The sequence below is a fragment of the Abrus precatorius genome, unplaced genomic scaffold (assembly GCF_003935025.1).
Source record: "Abrus precatorius isolate BTA unplaced genomic scaffold, Abrus_2018 Scaffold5, whole genome shotgun sequence".
NCBI classification, from domain to species: Eukaryota; Viridiplantae; Streptophyta; class Magnoliopsida; order Fabales; family Fabaceae; genus Abrus; species Abrus precatorius.
The window spans coordinates 23,247,475-23,261,108 of record NW_020874395.1 but is presented as its reverse complement, the minus strand read 5'-3'; the positions used below and the strand labels follow the sequence as shown (position 1 = coordinate 23,261,108).

The window sequence follows — 13,634 nt, the reverse complement described above, 5'->3', positions numbered from 1 at the left end:
CAGAAAATTGTTGATTCTGAAGTTGATTTTGAGCAAACATGGCTTCTATGGATTTTACATCATATCCTCATCTCCTTGCAGCTTGTCTTTCATTCATATTTTGATACATTGAGGATGCCATCATTTCTATGATTTGCTGGGCTTCTTCTAAAGTTTTTGAACTCAATGAACCACCAGCTGCTGCATCTATCATGGTTTTAGTTGTAGCAGTCATTCCATTATAGAATGTTTCAAGTTGCATCCACTCAGGTATGCAGTGATGAGGACATTTCCTTAATAACTCCTTGTATCTTTCCCATGCCTCATACAATGGCTCTCATTCTTGTTGAACAAAAGATGTAATCTCCCCTCTGATTTTTGCAGCTTTTGAAGGAGGAAAATATTTGATTAGGAACTTGTTCACCAGGTCAGCCCAGGTTGATATACTCCCTTGTGGCTGGGCTTGAAGCCAGCACTTGGCTTTATCCCTCAATGAGAATGGAAATAATCTAAGTCTAATTGCATCGTCACTTACCTCATTGATTCTGATTGTGTCACAAAGTTGTAAGAAATTAGAGATATGCATATTTGGATCATCTAAATGGTGTCCAACAAATTAGTCTTGCTGTACCAGATTTAGAAGTGCAGATTTTATCTCAAAGTGGTTGGCCTGAATTGTAGGTCTCAGAATAGAAGAGCTGAATCCTTGGAGATTAGGAACTGCATAATCCCCTAATGTTCTCAGTCTTAGTTATTGATGAATCCATATTTTGACTGATATTTTAGCATAATTCTAACACATTTGATAAGAAAAATATATAAAGAAAGCAGAAAAACTCAGAAAAAGAGAAGGAATTGAAGTTTTGTTTAAATTTGTAGTTATTTTAGCAATTGTGAAATTTTTGCTTAGAAATTAAGTTTTTAATCTTGTTTTTGAAGGAATAAATTGAGCAAGGATCATATCCATGGAGGTTTGATGACAAGGAAGAGGAAAGAAGCAAGTCTGGACTCCAAAAACACAAGAATAAGAAATTACAGACTGGCGTGATCACTATTATCAGTGAAAGTGATCACTTCAGAGCTCAAAGAAGAAGGAAAGCTCTGCGTAACCACTTTTATCATTAAAAGTGAAAGTTCTAGAGAGGCAAAATATTAGGAAAGCTCTGTGTAACCACTATTGTCATCAAAAGTGATCGTTTCAGAGAGTCTTCAACTTGGCGAGTTGTGCGTAGTCACTTTTATCAGCAATAGTGATAACGCGCAACTACCTTGGCTCTGCGTTGTCACTTTTATTATCAAGAGTGATAGTTCCAGAGAGCTCTCAATATCAGGAAGTTGCGCGTGGCCACTATTTCTGGGAAAAGTGTTAACGCGCAACCAAAAAACTCTCTGCGTAACTACTATTTCTCATAAAAGTGATGACGTGAAAATCTGAGAAATTCTATAAATACCAGAAACGATCCAGAAAAAGGGGCTCTGTTCATTTTCAGTTTTTTTAGTTAGCTTCTTGTTAGAGGAAGTGAGAGAGAGGAGTGGGGATTCGAATCTCGGAGCTTCACGAAGAGGAATTGGAGTGGAGCAAGCTTCCATGGCGATTCTGATTTTCTTCTTCTCTTCTTCTCTTTCTTTTCTTTTCTCTGCTGCCATGGCTGTGTAATTTGTTCATAGTTAGGGATTGTAGATCTGAAACGAATGTGTTGAATTGATTTTGGATCTGGATTTCAAGCTTTGGAATAGATTGAGTGATTGATTCTGCACTTCACGTGAAAATTGAATGGAAATTTGATTAACTAAATTCAGAGGAACTCTTGTCAATGGAAATTGAATTTGTTCTTCAGATCTAAACCAATCACCGAGATTAGAGTTTTCTTAGGGATAAGGAACTTTGATCTTGCAATCTTTTGGTTTCTTATACTTAAAGCAATGTTGAATTAAATCAGATCTAAGGAATTATAATGTTTTAATTGAATGTTAGGTTCACTGAGTTAAGGAATTAACCTCTGAACAATAGAACATGAAATTGATTGTCTTTCTTTCCAAATGCTTGTTAATTCAGAACTTTATTGATTAAACATTGGAGTTTTGGTGAAGCAATTCCCTAGCTATGGTTTCTTTCTCTGTTATCACATAATTGTTTGTTTGCTGTTCTGTTTTCTGCAAGTTCATTTTATTTTTAATTGTTCTAGTTTGCTGTTATTACATGTTACTACTCTCCTTCCAATTTTGAAAAAGCTTAAATGGTTATAATTCTATGAAGTGGTAATTGAAACCTAAATTCCCTGTGGAGACGATATTTGGATCTTAAATTTACTCATTACTTGCTGCAATCCTAGTGCACTTGCTAGCGTTAGATTGCGAACAACAGTTATTCTCCCATCTTTATTTGTCTTGGAATTTGACTGGGTTGAGGTGTTGATGTAGAACTTTCGTTTTCCTCTCTTTGAATCTGTTTCATTCTTGCTTCACTTCTCAACCTTCTTAGAGTTTGGTCAATGTCTGGATCAAATACCGAAGTGGCTTTATTTTTGTTTTTCTCTCGCATATACAACCAAAAAGTTAACAAAGTTAAACTAAAATTCAAAAGTCAAATATACACTAACAAAGCTGATGCAGAAAAATAACAGCAAAATCATATCAAAATTTGCAACTGCAGAATTATGCAGAAATGCAAAATCATGCAGAAATTACCTACTAATTTTCTATACTTATCTAAGTACAGGCAAAACAGAGTACTTCTATGCAATACAAAATTAAAGAGAAAAATTCAGAAATCAAGAACTCAAACTAGCAATTTTTCTATTACTAATGATATTGAAATACAAAATTCCTTGGCAACGGCCCCAAAAACTTGTTGTTCGCAATCTAACATTAGCAAGTGCACTAGGATTGCAACAAGTAATGAGTAAATTTAAGATCCGAATATCGTCTCCACAGGAAATTTAGGTTTCAAGTACCACTTCACAGAATTATAACCATTTGAGTCATATGAATTTGGAAGGAGAGTTGTAACATGTAATAGCAGCAAACCAGAGCAATTAAAAGTAAAGAACTTGCAGAAAAACAGAGTTTAAGATTTGTGATGAAATGAGATAGGAATGAAGAATAGTTAGGAATTTACTTCACAAGAATGTCAATATTATTCAATTATACCTCTGAACATTCATGAACTTGGATAATTGACAATCAGTTTCGCATATTAATAGCCAAAGGTTAATCCCTCAACTCATTGACCCTAACAAGCAACTAAACCACCCTAATCCCTTAGGTGAAGTTCAATTTCATGTTGTATTAAGAATTAAAACATTAGGATTGCAGAATTAAGTGTACATATCCCTAAGAAACCCCTAATTCTGGTTGTTAATTCAGATCAGAGAATCAAGTCCAATTCCCATTGGCAAATGTTCCTCTAAGGTTAATGAAATGAATTCTCATTCAAAGATTATGTAAAGTGCAGAATTAACAACTCAATTAATCCAAATACTCGAATTTTAGAAGCAAGAATCAAATCAATACATCAATTCGAGTTCCATAAACTCCTAACTACAAGGAATTACACAGACATTGTGGCAGAGAAAGAGAAAGAAGGAGAAGAAGAAGAAAAACTCAGAAAAGCCATAGTATCGAGCTTCAATCCAATCCCTCTTCTTGAAGCTTCGAGGTTCGACCCCACTCCTCTCTCTCACTCTCTCCCAACGAGAATCTAATAGAAAAAATGGAAAATGAATGAAAGATCCCGAGATCTGAGCTCAAAACATGTATTTATAGAAATCCCGATTCTTGGCGTTATCACTCTTGCTGATAAGAGTGGCCACGCAAAAGGTCACGGCGTTGTGCGCAATCACTTTTATGAGTAAAAGTGGTCACGCGCAACTTGCCAAGTTAAGGACTCTCTGGAACATCCACTTTCAAAGATAAAGTGATCACGCCCACGCTCAACTTCTCATTTAAGCTATGAATCACTCACTTTCGCTGGCAAGAGTAACCACGCCCAGCTTAAACTCTATGAGCCATGTTCTTTGAGTCCAGACTTGCTACTTTTCTGCTATTTCTCCATTGATCTATTAACCTCATAGTCCTTACTCAGCATTTTCTACAAAAACACACTTCAATTATTAATTTTTACACAGAAAATTCATAAATGCTCAACTAACTATGTATTTAAAGAAATTCTCCAATCATTCTATTTTTATGATTTTTTCTGCTTTTTCTAACACATTTTCCTTATGAAATGGATTAAAACTATAGTAAAATACTAGTAAAAATATGGATTCATCATAGCAACGCAGAACTAAGCACATAGAAGAAGCATTCATTGAAGTGTTGTGCGTTGAAATGCACATCACTTGAAGCCTTGGTGCGCAAGAGTGCGTTGCAACTCATAGTGCAGGGCGTGGCAACGAGAAATTGAGCATCCAAGTAAAGCCTAGACTGGAACTTTGCGCGTGACAACGCACATCAATTGAAGCCTTGGCGCTAAGAGCGTGGGAACGCAGATCACATGCAGCCAAGGCACGCAACCGCGCGCCTTCACTCTAGCCACTGCGCGTTTTGGCGCAGAATTCTGCAACTTTATAACTTCTTCTTCTTGCCAATTATGAACGTTTGAAGCTTCTGTATCACTTTTAGAAGATTTCAAAACACTTGGGGATAACTAACTATCAGAATTTCAAGGGTTAAGTCAATGAATTAGAGGAACTCTATAAATAGGAATTAGAAACTTAGAAAAGGAGCTTTTTGTCATTTTTTAGTTTTTGGTATTCATTTTGTAATCGTTTTAACTTCCAAGGAAAGTTAGAGGGAGAAGAGAGGAGCGACTTTTGTTCTTCTTTGCTAGAGGAATCTAGGGGAAGGCAAAGTTATGGAGATGGCTCTCTGCTTTTTGATCTTCTTTTCTTCTTGCTTCTCTCCAATTCATTGTAATGTGTTTCTAACTCTTTTTGTTAGGGATTTATGGATCTAGAATTGATATATTGATTTCGTTTTGACTCTGAACTTTGAGTATTTGATTTGATTGAGGGATTAATTCTATGTTTAATTGATCTTTGAATGGAAATTCAATTGATTAATCAAAGAGTAACCTTCACTAATGGAAATTGGGTTTGTTGCTTGGATCTGAATTAATCACCAAAACTATTGATTTTCTTAGGAATAAGTGGTCTTAGTTTTGCAATCTTTTGGTTCTAATTCGTAATGTAATATTGAACTAAATTTAGCCTAAGGAATTAGGGAGATTTGGTTGAATATTAGGACCAATGAGTTGAGGAATCAATCTTTGGTTATTTAAAGAGAAACCAATTGTCAATCAATCAAATGCTTGAATGTTCAGAGGCAGAACTGAATTAATATTGATATTCTAGTGAAATAAATTTCTAACTTTCCTCTATTCGTAATTCATTCTAATAGTACAAGTTAACATTCTATTTTTAAAAATTTCTCATTTCTTTAATTTTGAATTTTACTTTCTTTCATATTGAAATCTATTCAATGAATTGTTTGGTGCAAATGGTTATTATCTTGTGAATTGATGATTAAAAATAAGATCCTAGAGGACGATACTTGGGACTCAATCTGATTTCCACATTCTATAACTTGCTACAACTACCTAGTACACTTGCTAGTAGTGAATTACACCATTTAAGTACTACAATAGAAAATTTGAATCACTATTCTTACTTAAGCAAGAATATTCTCACTTGAGCGAGAGGCAATCTCACCTAAGTGAGCTCCATCTCGCCTAGGCGAGATTGGGTCCAGGGACCTCCCTGTTTTCCTGTGACTCCTTGCTTGGATGAGCTGCTTCTCACCTAGGCAAGATCCCTTCCCACCTGAGTGAGAGAACTGTTTGGTCAACCTTATCCTTTCTCGCTTGAGCGAGATGAATCACATTTGAGCAAAAAATCCTATACCAAAATTCCTATTTTTCCATACAAAGGCAACAAAATTGAGGGTGTTACCACTTTTTCACCCTTTTAGGAATTTTGTTTCTTAAAATTCACTTACTTACACTCGTATTCTCAAAGTTTTAAAACTTTAACAGACCTAATAATTAATAAAACTCTTTTTGAAATATTGTCTTCTAGTTTATTCATTTAAACTTTTTCCAACATTGCACATATCCTTTTTCTTCCACATGAAGAGTACATATTTTTTCTCCTAACTTTATGAGTTAAGTAACATTGCAGTAAACTCCACATCCTTATGTTCTTCTTCATATCACGTCATATTATACACATCTCAACCCCTTTTTGTTGTATATCTAAATTGTGCCAAAAGGTTGTTACTCATTCTCAAGAACTCTAAGGAAGATACACCATACTAGCAATTATAGGCTTAAATTTGTGAACTTTTCCCTCAATTAATACTTTCTTTAGCAAATTGTAACTCAAGTGAGGGCATTAAAGTGATGGTGTATGCCTTTGGCTTGCTAGATTAGGTCGGTGGCTGCACCATGTTAGCCGGCCCACTTCAAGTTGAGAGTTAAAGCATGGCGCCTAACCAAAGGCTTAGGTTTTTCATGGTTCTTGAATGAAAAGGCAGAACGTGAAGCTAGTTTCATAGAGCAGCAAACCCTCTAGCTCCTAAGGAGGGATTACGAGCCACTGCACCTCCATTCCTGAAAGTCTGGTAAGCCTAGCCCTTTGGACCATCATTTTTCATCGTCTTTACTGCAATTACCTTCTAGATTAGTTCAACCACTCTAACTACTATCCATTTAGAAACTCTCTTTACTCATTTCACCATTTTTTTACCTTTGTATCCAAACGTATATTTAGACTTTTGTGATTGCTAATTACTTTTATCAATGTAGGGTATACAAATCTTGTTCGTCCAATGACATACATCAGTTAGTTACCTCATGTTATTTTGTTCGTCCAATGACATAAACAATCACCTTTTACTTAAATTCTCTTCTCAAAATTTCACATTGGCTTTAAGTTTTTCACTTCTAAAGCAGGCAAAGCTCAAAAATTGATATCTATGTTGATGGTCTCTTCCTAATCAAGAGATTCATCTCATTTTATTCCCTTGCTGAAACACATTTTGACCAATTCGTCATAGAATAGGTATAACATGTCTCTGTTTATTTTAACTATAAAGTTGAAGCAAGTCCAATGTTGAATATCACTACCATTAACCAATTCTATAACGGTCCTTCCATCTAGCTCTCTTACTTCGAATGATCCCATAATTCAAATGCAATATTATGTGACTAGCACCAAACTAGACTTTACAGCAAATTCAAATTCGTTCTGATGTAGTAACTCCATTGCTTATTTTAGAACAACCTTAGAAACTTCTCCAATGTTTTGACCACTTCCATTTCCAATCAAAGAAAGCAAAGTTATGAAAACTTTAACCTTTTCTACTTTTACTAAGTCTCTCACGAAAAAAGTTTATAAACACTTAGTACCCAAGTACCCAAAACTAAGGATTTATCTTTGTATCAAAGGACATGATTGGACAAAACCAATTCATTTCCAGTATTACGATCTAAAGAATAAGGCAAGTAATTCAAATTAATTGCAAGAATTTACTTTGAAAGGTTATATATTAACCAATCATAGATTAAACAATAACTGATTCATTGATGGGAATGGTTACAATGATAGTACATGGTGACAAGTTACAAACAAAACAAAAGTTCTTGTGTCATGAAGGACTATATATAAAATCTCAAACTTGCATCAAAACAACAAAATCCTATTAACAATAATATGCCACGTAGTTACTAAATTACATGTCCTTCCTTTCTTGATGTGACAAAACAACTTCTTCTCTATACACTGCTTCACTAAAAGAGGTCCTTTATAGATACATCATTTTCGTAAATCTAAGGAATCATTGCTTCTTAAATACTGGCTTGTTACTTCCACTTGCATCTTCATTCCTTTGTGATCTAAACTGACAAACATTCATTGAATGTTCTGACTTTCCATGGTGGTTGCAAGTATTCATGTGTCACGACCCCTTTTTATAAGGAACCGAGAACATTGTTTCTACATCACAAACTTATTTGAAATAAAGTATAGAAAATATAATTATGAAATTCTCTTCTCATTCAAAATAAAACAGAGTTTCTTACAACAAATATCCAACAGAACAACATAATATTACATTTCGTTCATAATATTCAAAAATACCCAAAATTATACTACGTAGCTCCCTCTACATGAGGTCTTAAAATATAAGGAAAAACGACTTAGATGCAATATTACTCGACTTCAGCTTCTATCATTTCTCCATTGGCCCCGCAGCCTGTGAAGTAGATGCAACACCTGCTACATCTGCTCACGTACCACCGTACGATCATCGCAGTACACACGCACACAACGACATAAAAAGAAATGCAAGGGTAAGCTTACCAAACTTAAAATAAAATCATATATATAGAGCAAAATACTTCTCACAGCAATAATCCCATGCATTTCCAGCCCATCTAATGCACAGCATGAAAACGGTTTCCAACTGGTTTCACAGCCTAAGTAATCCAGAAGGAACCGAGCCGGTCCGGGAGCGACCCATTCCGGTATCTGGATCCAGACAGCACAGCACAGCAGCTCAGCATGAACTTACCGTTACATGTCTACCCACCTAAACATGTAACTCGGCTCTATAATGATGCAAAACATATATCTCAGCATGATGCACACCGCCAAAATTATTTTAACAGCTCAGCTAAGGCAAGTTTAAGATAGATCAGCCAAAATCTCAGCATTTTAAATCAATTAACAACAGTTACAGCTTAGAAAATAGCTTTTATTCAATAGATCTAACAAAATCATATTAGAATATCTTGAAATAGCATATTAAACCGTTCAAAACGTAGTTCATAGGTTAAAGTAAACTCCCCTTACCTCAGAAAGATGATTCACACTAGATCTACCGAATATTACTTGTTTTAATGCAAGATTCACCGAAGATTCGGCTTTAGAACGAAGTTTCTCCTAAGAACACCATGAACTTCTATGAGAAAGAGAAGGAGAAGAGAAACGAACGGTAAATCTAGCTTCAAACTTAAAGAAACTTACTTCAAATCCTTCAGAATAGACGTAGAATCTCAGATCTGACAAGAAATCTAAGTTTAGGAAGGTTTAGTATGAGAGAAATGGTGGTATTTGGCCTTAGAACCTTTGAGAACCTTGGATAGGGGTGAAGAAATGAAAATTTCGTGTGAAGCCCCCTTTTTATAGAAAATTTTCGAATTTTACTGTTCACCGCCTTACTGTTCATGCCGGAAACACTGTTCACCGCCTTACTGTTAATGCCGAAAACACTGTTCAGGGCACTATTCATGCCGGAAAAATACTGTGCACGCGTACTGTACACGCACTGTACACGTATGTGACGTCAGCAATGACGTCATGATGATGTCACTGATGACGTCAGCAGTCACTGTACATACATGATTTTCACTGTTCATACGCGGTTTGCACTGTTCATACACGGTTTGTACGCGGTTTGCACTGTTCATAGGCGGTTTTACTGTTCATCTGATACTGTTCATACGGTACTGTTCACTTTTTTTTTTTTTTTTAAATAATTTCAAACCCCATCTAAATCTATTCCAGTACCAAATAATCCTTCAATTAACATTGAATAAGTATAAAATATTATAGATTACTCAATAATAAATCTCTAGCCTAACATCATGTACATTTCTTCACCTTATGAAGTCTTCCACACCCAAAACACTTTATTGAATCCAAGGGGTCCTTGTTTCTAGATGCATGTTTCTTGCTTCCATTGGTGCTTTCATTTTTCTGAGATGCTGAATGACAAACATTGGCCGAGCACCCCTTGTTTCCACATTGGTTACATCTCAAGAGTGACATAGGGCAATCTCAGACCACATGAGGTCTCTTGCATCAGAAACATCTAACCTTACCACGAGAGTTCTCTTTGTTGTCACAATGAAATCTTTTACTACTATGTCAAGTGGGTGATAATTGATTAAGAATGAAATTGATAGATGTTTTATCTGTGTTTGAATGACATATGGCAATGACTATGGATTTTGTTTGGTAGTTGATATATGTTGGAATTGGTGAATTTATGATAAAATGTTCTATTACTGAAAATTTGATGAATAGAAAGATAATGTATATGGTCTAATGAGAAAGTGAATATTAAGAGAAATCTTGATAAATTGTATGTCATGTGAAATGCTGAGAATATGAAATGCTGAAACACTGTATATATAGTTATAGAGACACACTAGAGGTATAGAGTTCAAAGAAGATTTAGAAAAGCTTGGTGAAATAAAGGTAGTGAATGCTAATTGAAAGTGAGTGCACAGTAAGATATGTGATTGTAATAGATGAGTCATAATGGATTGATTTGCGTAATTATAATACAGGTATTGTAATACATTTGCGGGTGTAATTATAATACATGTATTGTAATGCATTAATTAATATGGTTATAATGCACATATAACGACATACTGATTGGTCTGAAAAAGGCATATGATATGAAATTGATGTATGTTTGAAAGTACTGATGACATGTTGATAATCTGTATTATTTGTTGTAATACTTGGTAATTTGATGTATGAATCAGTATTATCTCAATGTACATTATATGATTTAAAATATGAATAATAATTGTTGTAGCTATGAATTTGTTAGTAGTATAACACTGATACTAATTTACCTTTCCTGCATTATTTAATTGATTTACAATGAAAAGATTTAGTAGGGTGGGAATACTCACCCTTACAAAATATGCGTTATTTTAATTGATTTACAATGAAAAGATTTAGTAGGGCGGGAATACTCACCCTTACAAAATATGTTTTTAAGAAATGTCAATTGAAAAAATTAAGAAATGTTGATATGGAATAGGATCATATCTTCGGCAAAATAATGGAAGAACTGCTTTGTTAAAATTTAGATGGTTGTAATAATATTTTTATTTATTTCTATTTTAAGTTGATTAAATTGTGTGATTATTTAAATGTCAAGTTCAAAAAAAAAATTATGATATTCGATAAATTTTGTTGCAAATATTATTTTGAAGTATTTATAATAAGGTAATCAACTATTTTAAGATAACATCATATATAACATAAATTTATAGGTATATAACATAAATTAGTAGATTGCCCAAAATAAAATTTTTATTTCACTTCATTTATAAATTTGAAAAACTATTTATGCGAAAGATTTAAAATATAACTTTAATCATTTCATTAATTTTTAAATTTATATTTTTTTTAAGAGAAATATTTCTTTTATTTTTCTCATTTCGTTATAAATCACTCACCTATTAAAATAGAAAATTTGGGAACTTACACAGAGGAGGATATTACCTGATTTATTGTTTTACCCCAGAGTTTAGAATCAGAATTCAAAATGACGTTTCAGTTTACATAATTCAATTTGGACCAAAACAAAAATGCACTTCAAATAATGAGACAGAGATTGATCGCCTTACAAATCAATGATGGATAGAGTTTGTTAACAATGTTAACATGCTTGCTGCATGGATACCTCACTCTCCTCAAAGCAAAAACCTTTCACACATTCACCCTTGTCTTAAATTATATTCTTTTATCTCTGATACGAAGATTCATGGCTCTAGAAGCCATGGCCCTCAAATTTGCTCTAGCTAATGATGCGGAAGGTAGCATGTTAGACTGTTCCTGGCTCCCTCTATAAGCTTGCATGAACTCTTCTCTCTGTAACCTAAGAGCCAAAGCAGTATCCTCATTTTGGCTTGTAGAAACCCCTCTTCTTGTCCTCACTCTTACATATGATGATGATGATGATTGGTTTTGGTTCCTTGAATTGGTATGAACCCGATGAGTTGTTCCCTGGCTTTGTCCATCAAGTTCTCTCTGCAACCTTCTAGCCAATGCAGCATCCTCATCTTCCTGTGTTGTTGTTGTTGCTGCCTCACTCCTCCTTGAACTCATGCCTCTGCTTGACGCCCCAGCTGGTTGTGTGCTTCTATTTCTTATGTTATTATAGAATGCTGTTTCTGGACTCAGACACTGAGCTTGTTGTCTACTATTCAAGGCACCAGCTGTTTTCCTTGCTTCAATTTCTCGGGGAAACAGGAGCTGTATTGTGTTCCACAGAACTGTGTTCACAGTGCAAGATCGTCCATTGCTGCAATTTAACATGAAGAATAATAGATAAACAAGCTAGCAATATAGAATATTTGTGCAATAGAAACCATTGATTTAAGAACATATTATCTTATGTATGTAAATAAAACACTTTATAAACAAACACCTTATTAATTGCCTGCATTTTGGACACCTTTTGCCACATTTGTCTGCAGCAGACCGTAGACATTTTCTACAAAAGCTGCAATATTGTAGATTCAGAATCAGAAATCTAGGATCTCATATATTAAAGATTAAATTTGGTACCACCCCCAAGGAAAGTTTCTAACGTAGTTTTCTACACGAGGAAAAATTATAGATTCTGAATCAGAAAGCTAAGTGTTGGAATATTAAAGTTAAATTGGACACCCCAAGATAAATTTCTAGCATAATTTCAGTAGTTCAAATAGGAACTGATCGGGTGTTTGTTGTTGTTGTTTGTTATGTACCTGTGACCACAAGGAGTGGTACTTGGCTCAAAGCATATCTCCAAACAAATCTGCAGAAGTACATCAAATATTACATAACATTCATGTCAACACAAAATATGAAATAAAATTGAAATCATGAAATATTCAGAAGGGTCCTTACTGCACATGAAAGCTCTTCCCTGAGTTTATCAATACAGGGAAGGGCAGAACTAGGAGGAAAGACACCCGGGTTCTTCTCTGTCAATTCATTCCCAACCCCTCCTCCTCCTGTTTTGCTTCCTTCATTCACACCAGCTTTCTTTTCTTTCTTCTTTTTCCCACTATCTGTCCATCAAAAACATCCCATGAGCCAAAAGAAAACACAAAAACGCAAACAAACACAAATTGAGACCTCTTAATATAAATTAATGACCTTTTCTGGGAGTTTCTTCTCCATCAAGATCAAGAACAACAACTGGAATTGTTTGTGGACTCCTCTGAGCTCTGCGCTTCCTAAACACAAAGAACATTATTTATAACAACAACAATAATAATAACCAATCAAGTCACTCTTCATGAGCCAAACTACACTATTGTAAGACAATAACCAATCTTTAATTAAAAAAGGGGGAGGAGTGGGTTGAAATTGAATTGAACAAGGCAGAAGAGTCCTATATTTATTACCTTGTTGAATTGGTGGGTGGGGTTTTGGAGTTCAAAATATAGCGTTTTTTGTGCTTGGAATCTCTATCTGGCGTGTCTTCAACGATAAGGCTAGCCAATATGAGCGCTTCTTCATCCCAACCAGCCATAGCAGCAGCGGATTTGAACCTTGGGCTGAAAACGGTCGCCGTGTTTTGGCCATTTGATTCTGTTAGCGGGTCCTTTGGCTTTCTGGGGCTCCATTTCTGTTCTTCACTCACCGTCATCTTTTGTTTATTTGTTCTCCAATGCTTTAGACTTCGCAAGGGTTAACTGATAAGGGAGGGGAACAATGCTCCCTTTACCCACAATATTTTGAATATTACTCCCAACGGTCGAATTGTTTTGAATATCTCCGCTGTGCTGGCAATTGTAACGGCTATATTTTTAAGGACAATAATGCACGTCATCTTTCCATTTTGTCAGCGGA

At 34.9% G+C, this 13,634-nt stretch overlaps 1 protein-coding gene and 1 non-coding gene across 2 annotated transcripts; one reads left to right on the top strand and one right to left on the bottom strand.

The window, feature by feature from the left end:
- The first annotated feature begins 251 nt into the window (after positions 1-251).
- LOC113868199 lies at positions 252-358 on the top strand. The gene has a single exon (XR_003505226.1). It is a non-coding gene; the product is annotated as a small nucleolar RNA R71 (small nucleolar RNA).
- Positions 359-11,522: 11,164 nt separating this feature from the next.
- Positions 11,523-13,431, bottom strand: LOC113866926 (E3 ubiquitin-protein ligase RING2-like). Its single transcript, XM_027501724.1, has 6 exons — positions 13,187-13,431; positions 12,936-13,015; positions 12,684-12,847; positions 12,542-12,591; positions 12,232-12,294; positions 11,523-12,093 (listed from the first exon to the last, which is right to left on the bottom strand). Exons 1-6 carry the CDS (start codon positions 13,429-13,431, stop codon positions 11,523-11,525), a joined length of 1,173 nt encoding a protein of 390 aa, XP_027357525.1.
- Between the last annotated feature and the right edge of the window lie 203 nt (positions 13,432-13,634).

What these genes read in the sequence shown, in the direction of transcription:
- LOC113866926 (XM_027501724.1), bottom strand. Translation starts at nt 13,431, where the DNA reads ATGACGGTGAGTGAAGAACAGAAATGGAGCCCCAGAAAGCCAAAGGAC. An exon ending in GGGAAGAGCTTTCATGTGCA is followed by an intron (nt 12,592 to 12,683) that starts GTAAGGACCCTT and finishes GTACTTCTGCAG; the next exon opens with ATTTGTTTGGAGATATGCTT. An exon ending in AAAAGGTGTCCAAAATGCAG is followed by an intron (nt 12,094 to 12,231) that starts GCAATTAATAAG and finishes GTTAAATTGCAG; the next exon opens with CAATGGACGATCTTGCACTG.